A 25153-nucleotide genomic window follows, 5' to 3' on the forward strand; every position below is an offset into this window, starting at 1 on the left:
ACCCATTTCAGTGCTAACATTTGAAAACGGCGCAAAAACCATTTGTAAACAAATGGTTTGTGGGCCCTTTACTCGCTACCCGAAGAACGCCCACGCAAAACAACAGCATCGTCAGGAAGGGGAAAATTTCCCCTACCCGATGTTGCTGTTGTGTCACGTGGGTGTACTTCAAGTAGTGAGTAAAGGGCCCACAAACCATTTGTTTACAAATGGCTTTTGTGCCGTTTTCAAATGTTAGCACTGATTTTATTAGCATCTACCTGTAGCTATATTTCAGCATGACGCTGGAAAAGATGGCTTATACAGCTGAAAATGTTTGTTGGGCTACTCTATCTCTATCAGATACTGCTGTTGGTTTACCTAAACCACTCATAAAAGCATAACTGTTCTGGTTTCATCATACTCTTGTATACCATGAGTTTGGGCTTTAAGAATGCTTCAAAACCACAGTAAAATCTGCCATTTTAGTTGGAATATGAATGGGCAATCAGGCTGAGATGGGCAGTTATGCTTTTATAGGCAGTGAATGATTCTTAATCATGGAATCAAAAATATCTCCAAATGACAAAATGACAAGCGATCAACGAGCCGAACGATAACGCTTTGTCCGAAATGGAAAGCAATAATGATATAATCTTCTTCCTTTTACATAACAAACAGCTCCTGCAACACAGCTCGCTCATGCCGGTGGAAGGAAACGACCAAATTGTTGGCAAGCTGTTTCAGGAAGTAAAGCCGAAGACGATACAGGTGTGTTAATCATTATCCTTCTACCACTCCGATCGAGCTGTGTTGCAGAGAGAGAGAGTTTGTCGTGGTAATCGTAGCAAGCGATTTATCTGTATCGTTGGTTGCTTTATGTGTTTGGATTGGCTGGTCTTAATTCGTATGAAATGTCACAAAACCATAAACGAAAGGTAGCTCGAATGGTTGAACCATTCCAAAAACAGTTTGGATGATGTTACGAACACGTCGTTGAGCACTTTTTATGGAAATTTTTATATGAGTGTTGATGTTCAAAGTAATTGGTTGCATTTAAGTCATGGGATCTTTTCCCTTGTTGCTCTAGAATTCATAGTAGTCAAAATTTGCCAACGGTAAGTTGAAATTTTCAAAATAATCATAATTAATGTACCTAATAGACTGATAGAAACCTAACAGACTGATAGAAATCTGTCAATCCGTTTATAAAGTTAATATTGAATTGTCCGAATCAAACGACTATCTGCCATCGATGTGTTAAATGAACAAATCGCATTACATGTATTATATATCATTTCAGAAGGTTTTACTTTGAATTCCTAAAAATTTTGGGATTGTATTCGAGTTTAGCTAAAAATAAGAATCGGACACAATTTCAGAAGAACTTCGTTTCGCCTAATTTTGAAACACCGCATTCCAACAGTTGATAAACTTTGTCCATGATAAAACTCACCTGGAACCGTCGTCCGTTCGTCGTAACGAAAACTTAACTTAGTTAACTATGGCGAGTAAGTTAGGTAAGAGTTAGGCAAAAAACTTGCTTCCGTTATGTAAAAGTAATACTCTCCGGTTGAATATAGGTAGAAACTGTCGTTAGTTAGTACAGGGATCTTTCTTTAATACCATATGGTTTTCAGTGTAGAAAATGAGAAGTAAATGCCGATTCACCTAAGTGATCATGTCACCACATAAAGTAAGGGAAAATAAAAAGTTGAATGTTGTTCCTACAAGGTTAAGAGGGCACAGTGGGCACCGTGAAGCATCGCAGTGTTGCCAATTCAATCGATATTTTATTGTCTTCGAATGGTATCATGATGACGATGATGATGATGGTGACGACGATGATGATGATGACGATGATGATGATAATGATGTTGAAGCCTGAAACGGTGATCAACGCAAATTTAAGTGTATAATACAAACGCGATCGCGGAAAACGGAAATTTCTTTATTGTCCAACCGATCGTTGTGCGTGACTCGTCCTAACGGATTGTTCTAACGTTGTCGAAAAATAGTGGGCGGATCTCTCAGCTTCATTCGACCTACTAGCTCTGTCTTCGGTACTCAATTAATGTCGGTTCTGTTCGGTTTACGTTTTTTTTTTTTACTATATGGACGGCAGATAAGATAAATACTCCAAAAACTGACTCAGTTGCGCACTTTTCCTCTCGTTCTACAGAGAGATTTTATGATGTAGATGAAAGTTTCAACTAAATCTGAAAAATCCTATAAAATAGTTGCACTGGGACGGATGTGGCGTTATGTTATGTCGTTTAGTCGGGAAGTATTCAAGCAGGTTTCGCCTCTTCTAATGGATACACGTTGCTCTGATTGGATGGTGCAGAGATGGAAAATACAAATCTCTGCCATCGAACAATTTTAAATTGACTTTTCTACATGCTACGATAGAGGTTGCTCCGGAATTTACAGAGAACTGCACTGCCGAAGGTACATACTTATTTCAAGCTAGCTGTCCTATTCGAGAATATTCACAAAATGGTACTGCAGTCATGTGATTTTGAGCGCGTGCCAAGTCTGTTTTGCTGCTGCCGAGAAATGATAACGTAAAATGGTCGCCACTTTTGCCCACTGTGCGAGAAAATATAGAAATTGTGATCTGTTCATTTAGAGTATCGCTATTTTTTTAACCAAATTAATATGATATGTTAATGGCCTAAAAAATTCAAACACTTCAAATGAGAAAGCTGGTAACTGATAAGAAAAATTTCACAACGCTTAAACTTGTTCTATTTCTTCTTGGAACCTCGTAAAGTTGCGTCTCCTTGTCACACAAATACCAACTGTGGTAGTTTTTATTGTATATTCTGCGTGGCTAATGAATCTCGTTTATAGCAAAAATTGTTCGTATTCGTAATGATATCTACAACTCTCTCATCTCTTGTCATATTAAAAACCTGTCCACTAGTTTGCTCTGCTAGGTAATATAAATGCTTTACGAAATTATACACTTCTAAGTATCTTCCATACTTCGGCTCATAATTTGAAATAACTGGTTATCCAAAACGGTTTCTCCTCTATTTACTTTGCTTACCATTATTACTTTTACTGTCTCAATTGTATTACTGTACGAAATCTTCTGGTTGCGCTAAATTAATATAATTCATATCCTTTATTGTTGCCCTATTCTCGTCTTGAGTTGATTTCCTCAGCCATTTTTCTTTGTGAATGCATCAGAGTACTTTTTGTACAAAAATCGAACCTAGACTATTGACTCGTTTGACTCCCTTGTGGAGAAACGCTGCATGTCTAAACGGTTTGGCAAACCTAGGGAACCAAAGAACGTAACCAAACTGAAAAGTCCTTAAACTAACCTCATATGTGATGACCTACACACTACTGCATTGATGTTTCTGTTCTGTTAGGTTACCGGTAGCCTTCCGAAAGGTACTGACGATTATGTGTTCCGTTCGGTAGAGAAAATAGATCGAATAAATACGGGTTTTATATAATCCTATGAACTTTTGTTCGGCTTTCGTATGCACCTCAGTGAAAAAGTGTAGGTAGAACTTCTACTTCTATGTTTGCTTCTTATGTTTCTCACGCAGTGCTTCGCTGATTATAGACGAGCAAAAACTAGGATGTATAGGGAAAAAGAACAATACCTCTAATTATCACGCGCTGGAGTAGTCGAGCGATCGGTTCGACGGTCCCGGGATGGCGTCGTCGTCCAGGACAAACGTGGGACTTTGCCGTGAGGTTGAGGCAATTGGTTGGTAGTGATAACCCTGACGGTTGCGGTGATTCGATTTCTGCATATTACCTAAGGTAGGACGCTGATTATACGTTTGGTCGGGACGTTTCACTGAAACAACAAAAAAACAGATTTTTTTTTCTCAAATGCCTAGCAACTTCAAATAAAAAATCCACTAACCTGGTATATAAGAATTCTGGTTACTCGTTGGTGTCACGATATCACCCGTTTCTGTTTTGCTGTTGTAGTTCCGATGATTCGACAGCTCTGTCGCGTTAATGTTGTTATTACCGGTAGCAGTGTTGTTTGCAATATTCGTTAGCTCGTTACTACAAATAGGACTAAGTTCGCGCTCCTCCAAGCACATGTCACTGTAGTCGTCGATCACGTGGCGATACTGGGAGGGACATTTCGTTAGTGCCGCCAGGACCACTGCTTCGATGGAGCAAACGTAACCGATAATCTGGAACGATGCAAGTTTTAGGTGTAACTTCTTCATTTCCTAGGCTTTTTACGCATCTGTAGTGAGCGTTTTGTCGGCTCTCAACTTAATACCCTAGATGCACTACCACAGTTATTAATTGAGAGCTTTCTATGTCAATGAATGCTTGAAATTGTATATTGTGTGGCAAGCACAGGAAAGTCGAGACAATTTCCAACGCGAAATATTTCCTCGACCGAACCGGTAATACCCTGCCTTCACTGACTAGGCTGCATCAATAAAACATCGAATGATATCGAACAACACGAAAGAACTTACCGCTGATATGAACAATGTGTCCTTGGTATGCTTTGGCACCCACATAAATTCCTCAGCAAAAAACACCATGTGTATTAGCAACGATGAACCAACGAGAAATAATAAACCGATTGTCAGGTACATCCATGCATTCTAGAATAAGATTTTCGAGATTAGAGCCAGTTGATTAAAATGTATACGATTTAAACTTACCAATTTTCCCCAGTTGAAGGGAAACATTAATGCTATATGCGATATATCCAAAAATAGCATCAAACACGTCACTAACAGCGAGAATAGGGCGCAAAAGACCTGCAAAGAAGAAAGTAGACATTAGTTTTGGACACACTTCAGCCACGCTTTCTAGAATTAATTTCTGTGACTAAAACAATATGCTGTCCAATGTGAACGTCAAACAAAGAATTCTTCTTCATGGCTTTTACGTCACAATTGAAGCTTTGAGGCAGCCTTCAACGTGTTGTTGTAATTGAAAGCTTTCTTAAGGCGACTCTCTAATAGGGAATTCGTTTATTATTCAGTTCCAACCTGGATCGGGTATCGAGATCGGGTCTGCTTGTTTTCTTGCAAACGTCAGATTGATCGTTTGTTTTTAAAACCTAGCTCAGGTTGAGGTTCGCACTGACAAAAGGTTCGGTTTCGCACTGGGTTGGAACTGGTTCCAACCCCAATAATAAACGAATTCGCTATAAGAAAGCCTTATCTTGAAATTTCACACATGTCAGCTCCCACGAAACAAACAATTATGAAATTACGCTACTGCAATTGTAGAGTTCCAGTTTCACGATTGTAGATCTGACATTTGTGCTCTCGAAGATTGAAAATAAGACTCCCTTGGTGACTCCGTGACGAGTCCTTTTTCGTAGTTCACTTCGCAATATCACAAGTCAAAATACAGCTATGCCCCGAAGAACGCGTTACCCACTGAGTTGCACCCACCACTTTTTCTCGGCGGAGTTTCAACGGTTTAAGAGCGTTTGGTTAAAAAACCCACCGACACAAAGCGATGGGTAGAACTCAGTGGGTAACGCGTTCTTCAAGGGAAAGCTGTACAGTCAGGAATCCTTATTGCCGGGGTAACAGGGGCGTGAATAAGGAACCGCGAATAAGGATACCCACCGCTTATGGGATTTTCACTAATGGGGGCTGTGGTGGATTATCTCATTTGTTACAATATATAGAGCTATGCTGTCCTGGGCAAAGTTGTTGTACTGAGATAGACCAACAAGCCTGTGTCATTGGATTTAGTTTTAATTGGGAACTACGCCGCTTGGGACGCTTCACTTTTATGTTACTTAAAGGGTGATACGGTCAAAATTTGGTCAATATCAACTTGACGTATTTCTTTCAATTTTGCATTTAAAAAACCTGAACACCCCTCATTTTGAAGGTGTGTGTGTGTAGAATGTTGCTCCTATTTTGATTTTGGAATTCACTCTTCAGTTGTCAAAATGCCGTCCAAGCAAGAAGAGCAGCGTATCAAAATTTTGCTCGCGCATCGCGAAAATCCGAGCTACTCGCACGCAAAGTTGGCAAAATCGCTAAAAGTTGCCAAATCAACCGTTACAAATGTAATTAAAGTGTTTGGGGAACGTTTGTCGACAGCCAGGAAGCCTGGATCGGGGGGAAATCGAAAACCGGAAGCCGCTGAGACGACAAAGAGAGTCGCCGGTAGTTTCAAGCGAAACCCTAACCTCTCTCTCCGAGATGCCGCAAATAAGCTGGGTGTGTCGTCTACAACCGTGCATCGAGCCAAAAAACGAGCCGGACTATCGACTTACAAGAAGGTAGTGACTCCAAATTGCGATGATAAACAAAATACGACGGCCAAAGCGCGATCCCGGAGGCTGTACACGACGATGCTGACGAAGTTTGACTGCGTGGTAATGGACGACGAAACCTACGTCAAAGCCGACTACAAGCAGCTTCCGGGACAGGAGTTTTATACGGCAAAAGGAAGGGGAAAGGTAGCAGATGTTTTCAAGCACATGAAACTGTCAAAGTTCGCAAAGAAATATCTGGTTTGGCAAGCCATCTGTACCTGTGGCTTGAAAAGCAGCATTTTCATAGCTTCCGGGACTGTCAACCAAGAAATTTACGTGAAAGAGTGTTTGAATAAACGTCTGCTGCCTTTCCTGAAGAAACACGGTTGTTCCGTACTGTTTTGGCCGGATTTGGCATCTTGCCATTACGGTAAAAAGGCCATGGAGTGGTACGCCGCCAACAACGTGCAGGTGGTTTCCAAGGACAAGAACCCTCCCAACACGCCAGAGCTCCGCCCAATTGAGAAATACTGGGCTATTGTCAAGCGGAACCTAAAGAAGACCAAAAAAACTGCTAAGGGCGAGCAGCAGTTCAAGGCAAACTGGCTTTCTGCGGCGAAGAAGGTGGACAAGGTGGCTGTACAAAATCTGATGGCAGGGGTCAAGCGTAAGGCCCGGCAATTCGGATTTGGAAAAGCGGAAGCCTAACTGAATATTTTTCCTGAATTTTATACTAATTGAACTTGAAAAAGAAATTTAATTTGATTTTTTAAATAAACGATTTCACCGATTTACACGCGTTTTCCCTTGACCAAATTTTGACCGTATCACCCTTTATGACGGGTGCTATAATATATGGATCCTAGGTCCAACATACAATATTTCGTGATCCTGGCCATATAGAAAGTTACTGTTTTCAGCAAAGTTGTTCAAGTGACCAAGTCCTTTCGGATGGTGGCCATATTAGTTCAGAACTCTCTCACTACGCAGCGTTAGTGTGCATGTGAACTTCCTATATCAACTGTATCTCGAGAACCTGGCCATATAGAACGTTGCTGTCTTGAGCAAAGTTGTTCAGGTGACCAAGTTCTTTCGGATGGTTGTCATATTATTTAAAAACTCTCTCACTACGCGGCGCTAGTGTGCACATGAACTTCCTTAATATGTTATTTCTGGAAAGCTTGTCCATATAAGATGTTGCTGTGCAATGTGAGAACACGAAACGGAATAGGGATAACGTGTAGAGAGGCTGTAAATCGATTTCGGACGTCATTTTAAAATCCAAGATGGCGGTCATCGATTCAAGAAAAACTGTCAAATACCCTACAATATGGGTATTTTCGGAAAGGGAACGACGTGTAGAGGCTGGAAATCGATTCCAGACGCCATTTTGAAATCCAAGATGGCGGCCATCAGTTCAAGAAAAACTGTCACATACGCTACAATATGGATATTTTCGGAAAAGTCATGACGTGTAGAGGCTGGAAATCGATGCCAGATGTCATTTTGAAATCCAAGATGGAGGCCATCCCCGACCAGAAGGAAGTATCAGAAATAAAACACTCTGTGTTACTGAGATATAAAATTATTCGTAACATGGTCTGTTATAAAACATGTACCGTTAGTAGTTAAAATAACAAAAAATGTAACAAGAAATCTTCTACGTACTATCAAGAATATAACAGCTATTGTTAGGGTTATATCATATTTCTAACACAGCTTGTTACAAAATAACCCATTAGGGTAAAATCTAAAAAGGGTATAAACTGGACTTTTTAACACGGTTTTTGGGTAACAAATTTTTTGAGTGTTTTCTATTATTAGATTGTTGTTAAAATATTTTAAAAAAAATCCCCTCCCCTCCACAGCACCCTTCTCCCTCCTTTTAGCCTGCTTTACAAACACAAAAAGCGTCTATATAGCTGCCACACGGCTTCGAACCCAGACGTTTAAACAATCTTGGCTAGTGCCTTTACCATCTAGTCTAAATCTACTGTTGAAAAATGAGTAGATGCAAGCTAACCTGTGTATGCCAGGCAGAACCTTCTTAGTTCGCTGGCGCCGGCAACTGAGGTAAAAATAAATCGTGTGTTCTCAACACCTCTCACTCTCTGCAATCTTGCTTCACTGACGTAAAAGAAGCGTGGCTAAATATATGTGTAACAAAATTTGTTATAATTCTCAAGTTTTGCCGTTTACATTGCACTCACTAATAGGAATTTTTTCTTCTGATTATAAAGTAGCATAAACATTTTTTGTTTCTCCTCTGTTCGGGACATAAAACTACTGCGACCAGTAATTTGATCTATTGTAGTATATCCCGAGTCCTTAGTTTAGTGCATGTCGTATTACTTCCTCACTATTGAGAAATGATGAAGTATTCGGTTTTGATACAGTTGTCATTCTTGCCGTCATCGTTAGGAATCGATTCTAATTGAAAGGTATCGCTATTTATACCCTTCGGAGTGTTGGAACACCCTTCAAAGGCGCGCCCCTTTGTCAGTCAAAATTGGATTCCTTAGCAACAAGATTAAAGAATGACACCGATAATGACCATGCATCAGAACCCTAGTCTTAACCACTTCAAACTAGGGAACAACGAATAGAAGATTAGGAATCACATAGATGAAGACTAACTAACTCATTTTTCCTTGTTTCAAGATCATTCTCGGTCCAGGCAACCCGAGGACTTATCACTATCGACAAGGCATAAAAAGTAACAAGGACTAAGATGTGTTCTTTTGATTTCTGAAAAATCCTGTTACCCTAGTTTGAAGTAGTCAAGACTAGGAATCGGTGGTAGATCTTACATCCCGTAACGTACCACGAAAAGGTGATCTACCCACGTTACGGGGCAGCATAAACATTAAATTTAGCTATATGAATGTAATTAATTTAAGTATATGTAACAACACAAAAATAAGATGAAAGTGATTCATTAATTGCATATGCATTATTTGAATTCTAATACAGTGTTGCATATTTTGTTTGGTAATGCTTTGTGATCTGTCTCCCACACCATTTCAAGTTGAAGATATATTCGAGGATATTTTTGATTGCTAATGTTCGACGGTTAGTGTTGAAATTTTCCATTGATTATTTAAATTTGTATATCATCAAAAACATTTGTATATCACAAATTGCAAAATAATTATTTATAAAGGTAGCTCAAAGAACGCTACTGAACTGATAATTTATGTTTTCTGATTCCGTCGCTTTGTCAATAGGTAGTTTGATTTGACTTGTGAAATGAGGCCCCTGGATTTCTATCGAGTTAGGGAGAATCAAGTTAAGGAGAGATCGAGTAAGGGAGAGTTGACTGTAATAATTTATTTAATTCCTGGCATCCCTATCAGAAGAGAATGCTATAAAAAATATATATAGGGGAAAAAGCACTAACTTTGGCCTATGGATCTAATAAAAATCTACCGTTCTTCAATTTTTCGTAGTACAAAGCGTCATCTGGACAATAAAAATGAATTTGAATTATTATCAAAAAATGCTTGCCTTCTAAATTAATTTATGGGCCCAATATTAGGGATAGTTAGGCTGACATTAGGGACATTGACCCAATTCCATGTGAAAAACTTGTCTTTAGCCTTTAAATAAATTTAAGCAATACGACCGGCTCAAGACTAAAACAAAACAAAAATTAAAAAAAAAACGTTTCATTTTTCGTGCTACTAATGCTAACAAACTTAGTTACAATTTTGTTTTAAATTTTATTCTTACAAATTGTGTATCAATTTTATATCCAATACCATGATGATTTCTCATTCCTTCTTTAACCACAGAGCTCCTAAAACAAGGTTATATCAACGGTTGTTATGTATATCAGAAGTTGATATAATCATGATATAATTTTGTTATAACGTTCTGGTCGGGAAGAAGGAAGTATCAGAAATAAAACACTCTGTGTTACTGAGATATAAAATTATTCGTAACATGGTGTGTTATAAAACATGTACCGTTAGTAGTTAAAATAACAAAAAATGTAATAAGAAATCTTCTACGTACTATCAAGAATATAACAACTATTGTTAGGGTTATATCATATTTCTAACACACCTTGTTACAAAATAACCCATTAGGGTAAAATCTAAAAAGGGTATAAACTGGACTTTTTAACACGGTTTTTGGGAACACATTTTTTGAGTGTTTTCTATTATTAGATTGTTGTTAAAATATTTAAAAAAAAAATCCCCTCCCCTCCACAGCACCCCTCTCCCTCCTTTTAGCCTGCTTCACAAACACAAAAAGCGTCTATATAGCTGCCACACGGCTTCGAACCCAGACGTTTAAACAATCTTGGCTAGTGCCTTTACCATCTAGTCTAAATCTACTGTTGAAAAATGAGTAGATGCAAGCTAACCTGTGTATGCCAGGCAGAACCTTCTTAGTTCGCTGGCGCCGGCAACTGAGGTAAAAATAAATCGTGTGTTCTCAACACCTTTCACTCTCTGCAATCTTGCTTCACTGACGTAAAAGAAGCGTGGCTAAATATAAGTTTAACAAAATTTGTTATAATTCTCAAGTTTTGCCGTTTACATTGCACTCGCTAATAGGAATTTTCTTCTTCTGATTATAAAGTAGCATAAACATTTTTTTTTCCTCTGTTCGGGACATAAAACTACTGCGACCAGTAATTTGATCTATTGTAGTATATCCCGTGTCCTTAGTTTAGTGAATGTCGTATTACTTCATCACTATTGCGAAATGATGAAGTATTCGGTTTTGATACAGTTTTCATTCTTGCCTTCATCGCAAGGAATCGATTCTAATTGAAAGGTCTCGCTATTTATACCCTTCGGAGTGTTGGCACCCTTCAAAGGCGCACCCCTTTGTCAGTCAAAATTGGATTCCTTAGCAACAAAATTAAAGAATGACACCGATAATGACCATGCATCAGAACCCTAGTCTTAACCACTTCAAACTAGGGAACAACGAATAGAAGTTTAGGGATCACATAGATGAAGGCTAACTAACTCATTTTTCCTTGTTTCAAGATCATCCTCGGTCCAGCAGACTGGTTGTGTAGCATAATTCCTACTTTAAAACCCTGGACTGGGCCGGAACTTACTGTGGTGGAGGAAAACTGCATCCGTCGTCCAGAAATACTCATTGGGTTCTTTCCATGGAGTGCTGAAGACATCAACGAAGGTATGTCATAATAGCACCAAAACGAACCAAAACGATGGGTTAATAGTGGATGCATGGAGAATACTCCAGCGTAAGACTATAAACCAACAACACGTTGAATTAATCTTCACTGTGGATGGAGTTTCTAAGAACTCTATCAAAGATTGCGACTTTGTGCTGGATTTTAAATTTGGAAACGCCCAAATTAGGAAAAAATTCCAGGAGAGAAATCTGGCTCACAGAAATTAATCAAATGATCGTGGGAGACCAGAACCGATAAGACCCACGAGGAAACTGATGATAACAGAATGGTCGAACACGGTAAGTAAAAAGTACTTAAAAGTAAGTTCTTTTCACTAATCTCGTCACTATAGTGCAGGAACCTAAAAGTAGGTAAAGCGGGTCAAAGTAGTTTTCATTTACTTCGTAAATGGAATTTTCCACTAGCTTTCAACGCAAAAGTAAGTTAGTTGTACCCAAATGTAGGTAAATATGATTGTACACAACGTTGGGTTTCATTCCGTCTCGCACGCTGAGCCGGTCAAGTCGCATCGGTCTCGTTGTACGACACTAGTATTTGAGTTTTTGAGTTTTTCCCCACGCGAGGGTTTTTTCTCGCCAAAGTTAGTTGGCATAGTGTTAAGACAACTAGTGCGCGAGTGAGGAAGCCGTTAGTCATACGCCGAGCGCTTTGATTACGGTCCAGCTTTAACTCATCATCATCGCATCATCACATCATCCCATTGAAGCAACAACGAAAGCACGTTAAATTGCCTACCGAGGCGACCGAGGCATACCAGCTACAAGGGTATCGACCCAACAGCCGTTGGGGCGAACAATAGCATCGCACCAGTCATCTGCCGCCTCAGTGCAATAGGTAGGGGAGAACAGTACATAACGCACCCCCGGGGTAAGACGCACTTTTTCATTTTGTTTTTAGTTTTTCTTGGAATTTTTAATCCAATTCTAGGATTTATCATGCAGGATTTTTAATTCAGATGCTATGCTAGAAGTGCTGCTTGATAAGACAACAACATAGTTACGTAAAAGCCATGAAAAACACAAATGAAAGTCCGCTGGTGCGTTCTGCCCAGGGGGTGCGTTGTATACCATTCTCCCCTATAACGTGTCGCTTTGTTTTCACCAGTATCGCATCTCCCCGCATGGTCCAATACATATTAGATTAGGTTGGGTCATAATTAGGGTGATCCAAAATTTTGTAAATAGTATATATCCATAATTTTTTTTTCTTGTTTTTTTTTTCTCGTACTATTTTTAAGTAGAGCATAGTTAGGGTGATCCAAAAAAAAATTTTTTTCGTATATATTTTTTTTTCTTTTTCTTGTTTTTTTTTCTTTCTTTTGTGTTACTCTTTAGTAGAGTAAAACTATATCAATTTTTTTTGTATTTTTTATATATTTTTTTTTGCATTTTATTTTTTTTTATTTTTGATACTTTTTGAAATTATTGTAATTATTTGTAAAATATTTATTAAAAACACCATTGCGGCGATATTTAACCGCAATGGATGAAAATGATAAAGGCGGGGGATGGTCGCTTGCCATCTCAGACGACGAAACTCTTAATTCCACCTCACACGAAAGTCTCGAGGAAGTTGTGGAAATGGAAACCCTTGACGTTCCAGTTGACTCGCTCTCCAGCAAAAATACTGGAGCATATCCCAAGAAAAGGTATCGCCCACAACCCTCTCCCCCACCATCTCCTCTTCGCCCACCTGCACCCCCCCTACCATTGCCCCCGAAAACCTCTGCGCTCCCCCGCCTAAAGGCTTACCCAGAAGCTTCGAAAGGCCCATGGGTTGTTTTTTTCCGGCCCAAACAAAAACCTTTGAACATTCCGAGGATCTCTAAGGATCTAACAACACATTTTTCGGCCGTTACCGATATTTTCAAGGTAACACCAATAAAACTGCGCGTTACCGTTGATGACCGGAAGCAGGCTAACCAAATTGTTGCGTGCGAGCTCTTTTCATTGGAATACCGAGTCTACATACCCAGTAGTGAGGTAGAAATTGAAGGAGTGGTCACCGAAGCGAGTTTGACTAGTGACGATTTCTTGGGTCCCGATTCCTTCGGAATCTTTAAAAACCGTGCTCTGCCGAAGGTGAAGATATTGGACTGCCTTCAAATGCAGTCAGTATCCGTAGTAGGCTCCAAAAAAACTTATTCCTTGTCAAACTCGTTTCGTGTGACCTTTTCGGGTTCAGCTTTATCTCACTACGTCGCTATTGGCAAGGTTCGGCTACCTATACGTCTGTTTGTACCTCGGGTAATGAACTGCTCGAAATGTAAACAACTTGGTCATACATCGGACTACTGCTCGAACAAACCACGCTGTGATCAGTGTGGCGAGCAACATCAAGAGGGCCCTTGCGGTGCTCCTCAAAAATGCGTGTACTGCAAGGAAAGCCTGCATACCCTGACTGACTGCCCGCGGTACAAACAGCAGGGAGAAAAACTTAAGCGGTCTCTGCAAGCTCGCTCCAAGAGAACACTAGCAGAACTCTTGAAGAATACCGCTTCATCTTCTCAGACCACACCAAAAAGCAGTAACACGTTCTCCATTTTGCCAGTTGATGGTCTAGACTCTAACTCAGAGGTCGGTGAGGGTAGTCCGTTTGTCTTTAAAGGCAATACGAGAAAACGAGCAAAAAAACACAACACCGAAAAGCCTCGTAAGGCCACTCGTACGGACCACCCTTCCACCTTGGAAAAATCAAGAGGTAACGGAAATGCACCGGAGCCCATTCCACCGGGTTTTCAAACTTGTAATTATGACAAAAACTTTCCGTCACTTCCAGGATCATCTAAAACCCCAGATGTCCCAGTTTTTCGGCCAGAAAATCAGCTGAATAATCATCAAGAACATGCCCCCATGTTCACGTTTTCTGGTATTGTGGATAGCTTCTTCAATATATTCAATATCTCTGACTCAACGAGGAGCATTATTAATTTAGTGCTGCCAATGGTGAAAACTCTTTTGAAGCAACTAGCTTCTAGGTGGTCCTTCCTTGCATCGATCATATCCTTTGATGGATAATTCTCCGAATGAGGTCGGGGATATGATCTCTGTTCTTCAGTGGAACTGTAGAAGTCTTATGCCAAAACTTGACACATTTAAATTTTTAGTTAACAATTTACTTTCTGATGCATTTGCCCTTTGTGAAACATGGCTCTCTTCAGACAACGATCTTGCTTTCCACGATTTCAACATTATTCGCCTTGATCGGGCAGATTCGTATGGAGGGGTGCTTCTGGGGATCAACAAGCTCCATTCCTTCTACAGAATCGATCTGGTCAGGTTAATATTCGAGGTAAATGCCTCAGTATTGCCACAGACAAACAGACGTAACTCTTCATTGTGTATCTTCGTTCACGCATTTAACGGTTGATTTGAATATTATCAGTTCCGCGAACTACTCGCCGCAGCGCTGGCATCGGATCACTTTGACGTTTCTATGCATATTATAGAACTTTTATACAATATTGTTTGCGAGTTAGCGAGCAAGCTTGTTTTCCGCGAGAAGCCTGAAAGATGTCGCTACTGAGGTCCTATGTTTTGAGATACTATGTTTTCAAGAAAAACTATTTCAAAGAGTTACGTCTGTTTGTCTGTGGTATTGCCTCAGTATATCTTCCACCGCGAACTGCGATTTCTCGTCAAAGTTTCTCGGATATCTGCACGGCTATGCCGGAGCCACGATTGATCTTGGGAGATTTTAACTCTCACGGTACAGGCTGGGGGGAACTGTACGACGACAACCGCTCAACCTTGATATACGACATGTGCGACTTCTTCAAAATGACAATTCTGAACACCGGGGAAGCAACACGAGTAGCCAAACCTCCAGCAAAAATAAGCAGATTAGACCTCTCACTTTGTTCGAGTTCACTATCGTTGGATTGCTCGTGGAAAGTAATTCAAGATCCCTACGGTAGTGACCATTTGCCAATCAAAATTTCTATTACCAATGGTTCATCTTATACACGCTCGGTCGACATCGCGTACGATCTTACGAAAAACATTGACTGGCGAAAATTCGCGACCTCGGTTCTTGATGCCAGTCAATCGGTTGACGTACTTCGACGTGTCATCATCGATTGCGCGCTGCGAGCACAGACGAAACGTATTCCGGGTGTTTCCGTTCGGAAGCGACCTCCCACCCCGTGGTGGGATAAGGAATGCACCGACGCGAACAGCGAGAAGTCCGCCGCGTTTAAACGCTTCCGCAAACACGGTAAGGTCGAGGATTTCGAGCGGTACACCGACCTCGAGAAAACCTTTAAGGGCTTGACTAAAGCCAAAAAACGCGGTTACTGGCGTCGGTTCGTCGATGGTTTGTCGCGAGAGACTTCCATGAGAACACTCTGGAATGTCGGCAGGAGAATGCGAAACGCATCATCACCGATTAACGAAGACAAGGAGTACTCGGACAGTTGGATATTCAGCTTCGCGCGGAAAGTTTGCCCGGATTCGGTGTCGGTTCAAACCAACGTTCGTGATCGTCCGTCGGGTAATAACGAAATAGATTCCCCGTTTTCGATGGTGGAATTCTCACTTGCTCTCCTTTCATGTAACAATTCAGCTCCAGGAATGGATAGAATCAAGTTCAACTTGCTTAAAAATCTCCCAGACGTCACGAAGAGACGCTTGTTGAACTTATTCAATCAATTTCTGGAGCACAACATTGTTCCGGATGACTGGAGGCAAGTAAGAGTTATCGCCATTCGAAAACGACTAAAATATATACGTACCCTAATTAACAAAGCACAAGCAATAAAAAATCTCAAATTGGCCACTAAATACTACAGGGGTGCACCAATAAACAAAAAACAAGTTGCAATAGAAATGAAGAAAAAGGCAATAAACAAATTAAAAGCTTCTTTTTATAATTTGAATGTGAGCGGTAAAAATGGCAAAAAGGGCAATAGTAAATAAAATACGCTCAATTATATAAGGATGAATCTCCACTAAATTAGGAAATTTGAGCACTAAATAACTCACTTTCGTCACCTGCAGTTGAAGATATTTTCCCATAAAAGTGGCAAAATGAGTAATGTCATATTGAATAACCGCAATAAATAAATCTAAAATATCCCACACAAAGCGCACAGTTATCACTGTTTTAATCCAATTATGCTGTAAAATCGTGATTATTTCCCCAAGAAAAAAAATGAAAATATCTTATACAAACTGAAAAAGTTCCAGGGACCAGAAGATAAATGTATGCTTGAACATGAGGATGAGCCATCGTAAAATATGAATCGTTCTTAAAGAAAAGAAAATAATTCATGCAGGAAAGTAAAAATGAGCAATTAAAAACGAACACTGCGCAATATAAAATAAAACAAAATTCCAATGATATTCAGGAAATATTCCTTTAAATTGAAAGTTTATGAGCCAATAACCCAGATCAATTTCCATATGGTATTTTCAAAACAGTGATAAGCAGTGATACTGTGTCTTGGCTAACAAAGTCGATGTCGATAAAGAAGATTAACGAATGTGGGTCTCATTGAAAAAGGTACCATTAAACAAAATCAAAAGAGCACTAAAAACAGCTGTTTGAGCAATATATACGTCACAAAAGAGCACTAGAAAATGCCATTTGAGCAATATAAAGGTAAAAAAAGACACAAAAAGCACAGTGAATGTCCCAGGGAAAATTTCAAAAACGCTCAACAAAAAATAAGAAATGAGCAAGAAACGTATAAAATTAGCACTCAGAAAAATAAATTGAGCATTTTATTGGCCATGAAGGTCACTAAGAACGAAAACAATATCTTTTAAAAACCTGCAAATCTTCATCGAACCATAGACAAACAGACATAACACTCGCATCTTGTACATCTTGTACATGTGTAAACGTCAAACGCAAGGAAATTAACTATGGGCACCACCGGCGGAGGTGTTATCAACTAACACATATTTAAATTGACCGTTAAATGCGTGTTCGATGTACAAGATGCGAGTGTTATGTCTGTTTGTCTATGGTTCGATGAAGATTTGCAGGTTTTCAAAAGATATTGTTTTCATTCTTAGTGACCTTCATGGCCTATAAATTGCTCAAATTATTTTTCAGAGTGCTAATTTTATACGTTTCTTGCTAATTTCTTATTTTTTGTTGAGCGTTTTTGAAATTTTCCCTGGGACATTAATTGTGCTTTTTGTGTCTTTTTTTACCTTTATATTGCTCAAATGGCATTTTCTAGTGCTCTTTTGAGACGTATATATTGCTCAAACAGCTGTTTTTAGTGCTCTTTTGATTTTGTTTAATGGTACCTTTTTCAATGAGGCCCCCATTCGTCAATCTTCTTTATCGACATCGACTTTGTTAGCCAAGACACAGTATCACTACTTATTGCTGTCTTGAAAATACCATATGGAAATTGATCTGGGTTATTGGCTCATAAACTTTCAATTTAAAGGAATATTTCCTGAATATCATTGGAATTTTGTTTTATTTTATATTGCGCAGTGTTCGTTTTTAATTGCTCATTTTTACTTTCCTGCATGAATTATTTTCTTTTCTTTAAGAACGATTCATATTTTACGATGGCTCATCCTCATGTTCAAGCATACATTTATCTTCTGGTCCCTGGAACTTTTTCAGTTTGTAAAAGATATTTTCATTTTTTTTTTCTTGGGGAAATAATCACGATTTTACAGCATAATTGGATTAAAACAGTGATAACTGTGCGCTTTGTGTGGGATATTTTAGATTTATTTATTGCGGTTATTCAATATGACATTACTCATTTTGCCACTTTTATGGGAAAATATCTTCAACTGCAGGTGACGAAAGTTAGTTATTTAGTGCTCAAATTTCCTAATTTAGTGGAGATTCATCCTTATATAATTGAGCGTATTTTATTTACTATTGCCCTTTTTGCCATTTTTACCGCTCACATTCAAATTATAAAAAGAAGCTTTTAATTTGTTTATTGCCTTTTTCTTCATTTCTATTGCAACTTGTTTTTTGTTTATTGGTGCACCCCTGTAGTATTTAGTGGCCAATTTGAGATTTTTCATTGCTCATTTCGCTTTTTTTATTGATGATTAATTGTGCTGCCATTCGAAAACCCGGTAAACCCGCGTCGGATTATAACTCGTATCGTCCCATCGCGATGTTGCCCTGTATACGGAAATTGTTGGAGAAAATGATTCTTTTTCGTCTAGACAAATGGGTCGAGTCGAATGGTTTACTTTCAGATAGGCAATTTGGATTTCGGAGAGGCAAAGGAACGAGCGACTGTCTTGCGTTGCTTTCAACTGAAATTCAACTGGCCTATGCGCAAAAACAGCAAATGGGTTCAGTTTTCTTGGACATTAAGGGGGCTTTTGATTCTGTTTGTATCGATGTCCTTTCGAATAATCTCCACGATAGTGGGCTTTCACCAATTATGAACAACTATTTGAGCAACTTGTTGTCTGAGAAATATATGAGCTTTTCTCATGGAAACTCGACAACTTCACGAATTAGTTACATGGGTCTCCCCCAGGGCTCATGTTTAAGCCCCCTTCTTTATAATTTCTATGTAAAAGACATTGATGGTTGTCTTGATGAAAATTGCTCGCTAAGGCAGCTTGCAGATGACGGGGTTGTGTCCGTTATAGGGCCAAGTGCACCGGACCTGCAAGGACCATTGCAAGATACCTTAGACAATTTGTCTACTTGGGCTATGAAGCTGGGTATCGAATTCTCTCCGGAGAAAACTGAGTTGGTTGTTTTTTCTAGGAAGCATCATCCTGCACAGTTACAGCTTCAACTAAAAGGGTAGAACAATCACTCAAAGTATATCTTTCAAGTATTTAGGTGGCTGGTTCGATTCCAAAAGCACGTGGGGAAAACATATTGCGTATGTGAAACAAAAATGCCAACAAAGAATCAATTTTCTTCGTACAATTACCGGAACTTGGTGGGGAGCACACCCGGAAGATCTGATCAGGTTATATCGAACAACCATCTTGTTGGTTCTAGAGTACGGTAGCTTCTGCTTTCAATCCGCGGCGAAAACACATATCTTGAAGCTGCAACGGGTTCAATACCGTTGCCTCCGAATCGCACTTGGCTGTATGCACTCGACGCATACGATGAGCCTCGAAGTACTCGCGGGTGTTCTCCCACTGACAGATCGTTTCGCGGAACTGTCCTTCCGGTTTCTTATCCGTTGTGAAGCAATGAATCCATTGGTAATAGAAAACTTTGAGAAGCTGCTCGACAGAAATCCTCAAACAAGATTCATGAGTCTCTATTACGAGTACATGACGATGGAGATTGGCCCTTCTTCATTCAATTCCACTCGTGTTTGCCTCCAAGACTTTTACAGTTCCTCTGTAAATTTTGATCTGACCATGTTGCAAGAAATCCGTGGAATACCAGATCACCATCGGTCGATGGTTGTTCCCTTATTTTTTGCAAACAAGTACCACCATGTCAGTAACAATAAGAGTTTTTTCACAGATGGGTCAACTATAAACGCTTCCACTGGATTTGGAGTATTCAACGAATTTCATAGCGCCTCATATCAACTGCAAAAACCCTGTTCCGTATACGTTGCGGAACTAGCAGCCATATTCTACGCAGTAGAGCAAATTGCCTCACTACCATCTGATCACTATTTTATTTTTACAGATAGCCTTAGCTCGTTGGAGGCTATTCGATCAATGAGGCCGATGAAGCACTCCTCGTATTTCCTTACCGAAATCCGAGCAAAATTGAGTACTTTATCTAACTGCTCCTATACTATCACCTTAGTTTGGGTCCCATCTCACTGCTCAATTCCAGGTAATGAGAAAGCGGACTCGCTAGCTAAGGTGGGCGCTATGGAAGGCGATATTTTTGATCGACAAATCGCCTTTGCGGAATTTTTCTCAATTACCCGTCAGCACGTCCTCACCAACTGGCAACAAAAATGGAATGAGAGTGATCTGGGAAGATGGTTACATTCTATTCTCCCACAGGTGTCGAACAAGCCATGGTTCAAAGGATTGGACATGAGCCGTGACTTTATACGGGTCATATCAAGGCTCATGTCCAATCACTACTCGTTAGACTCGCATTTCTTCCGAATCGGGCTCGCAGGCAGCAATTTGTGCGCTTGTGGTAGTGGCTATCACGATATCGACCACCTGCTTTGGTCATGCACTTTACATTGTGTTGCTAGATCCGAGTTATCCGCATGCCTCAGGGCCCGAGGAAAACAACCTTTGCGGCCCATTAGAGACATCTTGGCGAGCCGAGATCTCGAATATTTTAATTTAATTTATGTGTTTTTAAAACGGATCGATCTGAGGATTTAGTAGTTAGTGTCATCTTGTGTTCCCCCAAGTTGTTAGCTGCCCATCGGTGTACCCCCATGTTTGTCTTTTTCATCAGTTGGTCGCTTAGTTCGAGATCAAGAGCACATTGCTCTCCAAACCTTGTGTTCTCAATCCCTACCCTGCCATCCATTTGTTAAAATGTGTTACCCCTAACCTCGAGATAGCCGCGAGTAATCGGCCCCCGCTTTACTAACGTTAGTTTTAAGAAACTTTGTAATCTAAACAATGAATATCGGCTCCGCAAAGCTACGGCAAATGAGCCTGGAAAAATAAACGCATTATAAAAAAAAAAAAAAAAAAAAAAACGTTGGGTTTCCACACTTTACTACCCCTATTGGGTGGTTTTGCTCCTCAGTTTTCGACAACATTAGAAGGAGCAAAGCAGAGACAAACTAGTCAAAAGGTACAAGTGAACTGGACGTTGGGTTGGGTACTGTTTTCTTACCGTGTAGATCATTCAGATAAAATCCCAGGATCCAGTGGTGTCAAGGACATGGGTGAAAAACTAGATTCTGGTCATACTACAAATACAGTCAACGAGAGCACAAACGATGATCGAGTGACAAATACAGGATCAGCGCAGGGATACAGAGAAATTAATCTCCAAGCGAATATAAATCCACCTATCGGTCACCGCAAAACCAATGTTGGGGAGAAAGTGCGACCTAATAAGAGCGGCAAATCCAATCAACAACATTAAAAGTAAGCAAATAAAATGTATTCAAGTGAATCTGCACCATGCATATCAAGCTGGTAAATCAACAGTAACAGCTCTTCACACGCTTGTTATAAAACTAGAAAAAAATCTTTTGAATAAACAAAAATGTCACTAGCAGCGTTCATTGATATTGAAGGAGCATTTGATAATGCATCTTATAACTCCATGAAAAACAATGTGTTGAAGCGTGGATTCGACAAAAGCATCGTTAGGTGAATTAAACACTGAGACAAATAACCATACTATCAATCCAAGTCATCCTTCATAAAATTAGAACACACATCATCCAATTACTTACCATCAACCTTAACCGACCGATCAATGGCAGTAAAAATAGCCCCACTTGTACGGTACCGGCCGAACATTCACAAGCAAGACAGGCTGCCGATGATATCTAAAAACGGCGGGAAGAGTACGTTAATTTTGAGCTGTTAATGTGTAACGAAAGCGTTCGACTTACCACCAACAGTATCCTCACGATGCCCGTGGGACTGGTCAGATGTGAGGCGTCGCAGTGTAGCGCAACGCCCCACGGTAGCGGTGTATTCCCTATCCTTTGACGATAATGTGCATGCGAGTCCCAGGATGTGCAGGTGCCCAACGGTGATTCGAGAGAGATTGAAAGTTCACCAGCTCTGCTGCCAGCTATCTCGAAATCCTGCGGGTATTTGGGGGATGATAGTAAAAGTTAGTCATCATCAGCAGGTGTATGTGAGTGTGTGTGTGTGTGTGGCGGTAGAAGATCTCCTAAAGATATTTGAACATTTAATGAATGGATATAGGGTATACGTCCCTAACCTCGGTCTAATATGCAGCCATAGATTACGTTTTTAATCATAACTCATCAATTAATTTACCTGCAAACGATATTCTACTGCTAAATGGTATGCTTAGATATGCTTATCATGTCGTTTGCTATCAGGAACCGCAAAAAGTTGAAAAACTTACTTTTTTTAAGACAAAAACTCACCAGGGAAATGTATGTAATATCGGTCTATTGTCCCCAAATTGGATCTATTTATGGATGCAACTTCGTCCTATCCTGTTTGATTCTCAAAAAAAACGCTCTTGGTAACGTTTTCTTATGTATTTTTTTTTATCACTATCACTGTTAACTTAATACTCTTCATTCCTCAAAACATTTCTTAGAGAAAATTTTACGAAAACTACATTAAATCACTCAAGTTAAAAATTAAAAATTAAAAATTTCGCTTATCGTCTTTCGACCGCAGAATATCTAAATCAAAACATTGTGATGTTCATTATACAGATTTGGCAGAAAAAATCTCCCTTCCTGTTCGTTCCTTATCATCCAAATGCAAACCACATTGTTGACGTTACTCTTATTGCTATATGCTGTCAAATGAATTTCATGGGCCAAAGTTAGGAACATAGAAAAGAAATGTGTCCCTAAAGTTGGGTCCATGATTTACTTGTGAAAACGTTGTTAAACAATTAAAATAAACATAAAATATTCAAACAGTAACTGTGAGTTTTACGTCTAGTGTGTATTATCAGGTAATTCCATTCAATAAATGCCATAATCAGGCCATTTGATGATCGTCAGTGCAACCTTCCCATCTTAACCTTAGAAGTCATGGCGGCTAAAAACTCCGAACAGAGTGATATTCTCAACCAGTTTTATTACTTACGAGAGCTGAAAATGTATTGAAATGTTGTGATATAAATTGATTTGTGTGTGGTACACATTTATCAATCATCAGTGATCAATATTTTCCTTATTTTTTGTGTAATATTCCTTAATTAATTATTTATTTGCGTGATAGGCCGAATGAAAGGACTAGACCCACATTACATACCGTAACCCTATATGATCACAATTGTTTTCGACCTAAAATTTATTCGAAAAAGACGTTTTTGAAATTCTAGTATTCTCATAGGGGAAAGATAAGGGTAGGCTGTATACGACGTAACTGCATGGAATTTCACGAAACTTTTGGGTTTGGCTATGAAAACAGCATTATGGAAATTTAATATGCGGAAAAAGGTTTTGCGGTTCAGATCTTTCAGTTGATTACAATATTCGCTGTTTCTGATTGTTATTGCTGGAAATTGAAAATTTTGTTTCGCCTCGTTTGGTATTGATTAGACAAAAATTATAGAGCTTGAAATTAAACCCATGATTTTCTGCTCAGTAAGCAAAATTGGTCGCCACAAGGCCACCGAGCAACTTATATCACAAAACAATTACGATCAAGTTCCCGTTCAACTTGCTGTTACTAGTTTCCGATCCCAACGGTGACAACTGTTCGTGAGAATGATTAGATATGGATTTCCGATCAACATGTGTTTCCTAACACTTAAATATTGTTTCTTTTACATACATGTCCCTCCAACCAAATGTTATTACGTTTTATATCTTATTTTGAATAAAGTCGATTTAAAATATAACTCTATAATGTGAAGGAGCTTGAGATTGGCCCATGGGAACAGAAACCAAATGAAAATCAATGCGCTTTATCTCATAATAAAAAATAATAAAAGAGGAAGAAGTCAATTGTCACCTCTTCCTCTTAGGTAGTATGTAGTAGTATGAGCTACAGACGGTTGGAAGTACATTATGAAGCTAATCTCCGCCGATGAAAGTAATCATATCTATAGAGTCCTTCCTTGGACATGCTAGCGGAATCTTGTAAAATGCATACTCCTCCGGTAGGAGCTTCTATCTGTCGACTTCTATCAAGGCTTCCATAGTTGTCCCTCTCTGTTATTTCCTATCCATTCCTTATGTTCACAGGCATGCATTATTCTTATCAATGAGTATATATATATAGTATAGTAAATAGTGTTCTAATATTTATGGTTTTAATGAATTGCTTAAAATCACTTTCTCTGCTAACACTGCCGGTGTACCATAAGTCATATTCAAAACTGAAATAATTTCGAAGTTTCTTATCTTATCGATTTGGTATGATAAGATAAATTATTCAAAAACAATTACTCTATCTCATATGCGTTGTTAGAGAGGGGGGTCTTACTAATCCCTACCAGCGATCCCCTCACTCATATCAATAGAAGTATAGTTTCAAACTGAAATAACTTCGGAGTTTCTTATCTTATTGATTTGGTATGTTCAGTTTAATTATTCAAATTACTCAATCTCATAAGTGTAATTAGAGAAGGGGACGGGTTTACTATACCCTCCACCCCTTAAGTCTTATCAATGGAAGTAAAGCTTCAAACTGAAATTACTTTGGTGTTTCTCATCTTGACGAGTTGATATGTATGTTCAGATGTGTTATTCAAAAATATTTGCTCGTGGTTAAAAAAGGAAGAGCATTTCCTTCAACTGCTCTATTAAAAATTAACAAAAAAAACTGATACCTGTTGTGTTTGCTCAAACAAAAAACAGTTAGATTGAGCAAATATTTTTGAGTAACACATCTGAACATACCAACTTGACAAAATGAGAAACGCCGAATTAATTTCAGTTTGAAGCTTTACGCTTATGAATTTGAACAATCAATTTACAATTATTCATCTGAACATACCAAATCGATAACATAAGAAACTCCGAAGTTATTTCAGTTTGAAACTATACTTCATTGATATGAGTGAGGGGGTGGGGGAGGGTGTTGAAATCCTACTCCCCCCCTCCCTTCTATCCAACTACGTATATGAGATAGATCTATTGTTTTTGAATAATTCATTTAAACATTCAAATCGATAACATACATCAACTCAATATTGTTGCTTATGGTAGTTTAATGTGATTT

General features: G+C 39.2%; 1 protein-coding gene across 5 annotated transcripts in view; it reads right to left on the reverse strand.

The window, feature by feature from the left end:
• Positions 1-1367: 1367 nt before the first annotated feature.
• The window catches only part of LOC135703884 (uncharacterized), a 39038-nt gene continuing 15252 nt past the window's right edge, over positions 1368-25153 (reverse strand). For 3 of the 5 annotated variants that reach the window (XM_065225246.1, XM_065225247.1, XM_065225249.1), the window contains exons 3-8: positions 21877-22074; positions 21715-21810; positions 4647-4745; positions 4455-4586; positions 3875-4157; positions 1368-3805 (exon numbers count right to left, since the gene is read on the reverse strand). In XM_065225246.1, coding sequence (XP_065081318.1) covers positions 3615-3805; positions 3875-4157; positions 4455-4586; positions 4647-4745; positions 21715-21810; positions 21877-22074 — 999 coding nt within the window. In that variant the 3' untranslated portion in view covers positions 1368-3614. The remainder of the gene's footprint in view (positions 3806-3874; positions 4158-4454; positions 4587-4646; positions 4746-21714; positions 21811-21876; positions 22075-25153) is intronic. The other 2 variants (XM_065225251.1, XM_065225250.1) reach the window with 2 other exon arrangements.

Source organism: Ochlerotatus camptorhynchus, unplaced genomic scaffold (assembly GCF_037179485.1).
Source record: "Ochlerotatus camptorhynchus isolate MF236.1 unplaced genomic scaffold, CSIRO-AGI_Acam_v1.1 ptg000222l, whole genome shotgun sequence".
Taxonomy (NCBI): Eukaryota; Metazoa; Arthropoda; class Insecta; order Diptera; family Culicidae; genus Ochlerotatus; species Ochlerotatus camptorhynchus.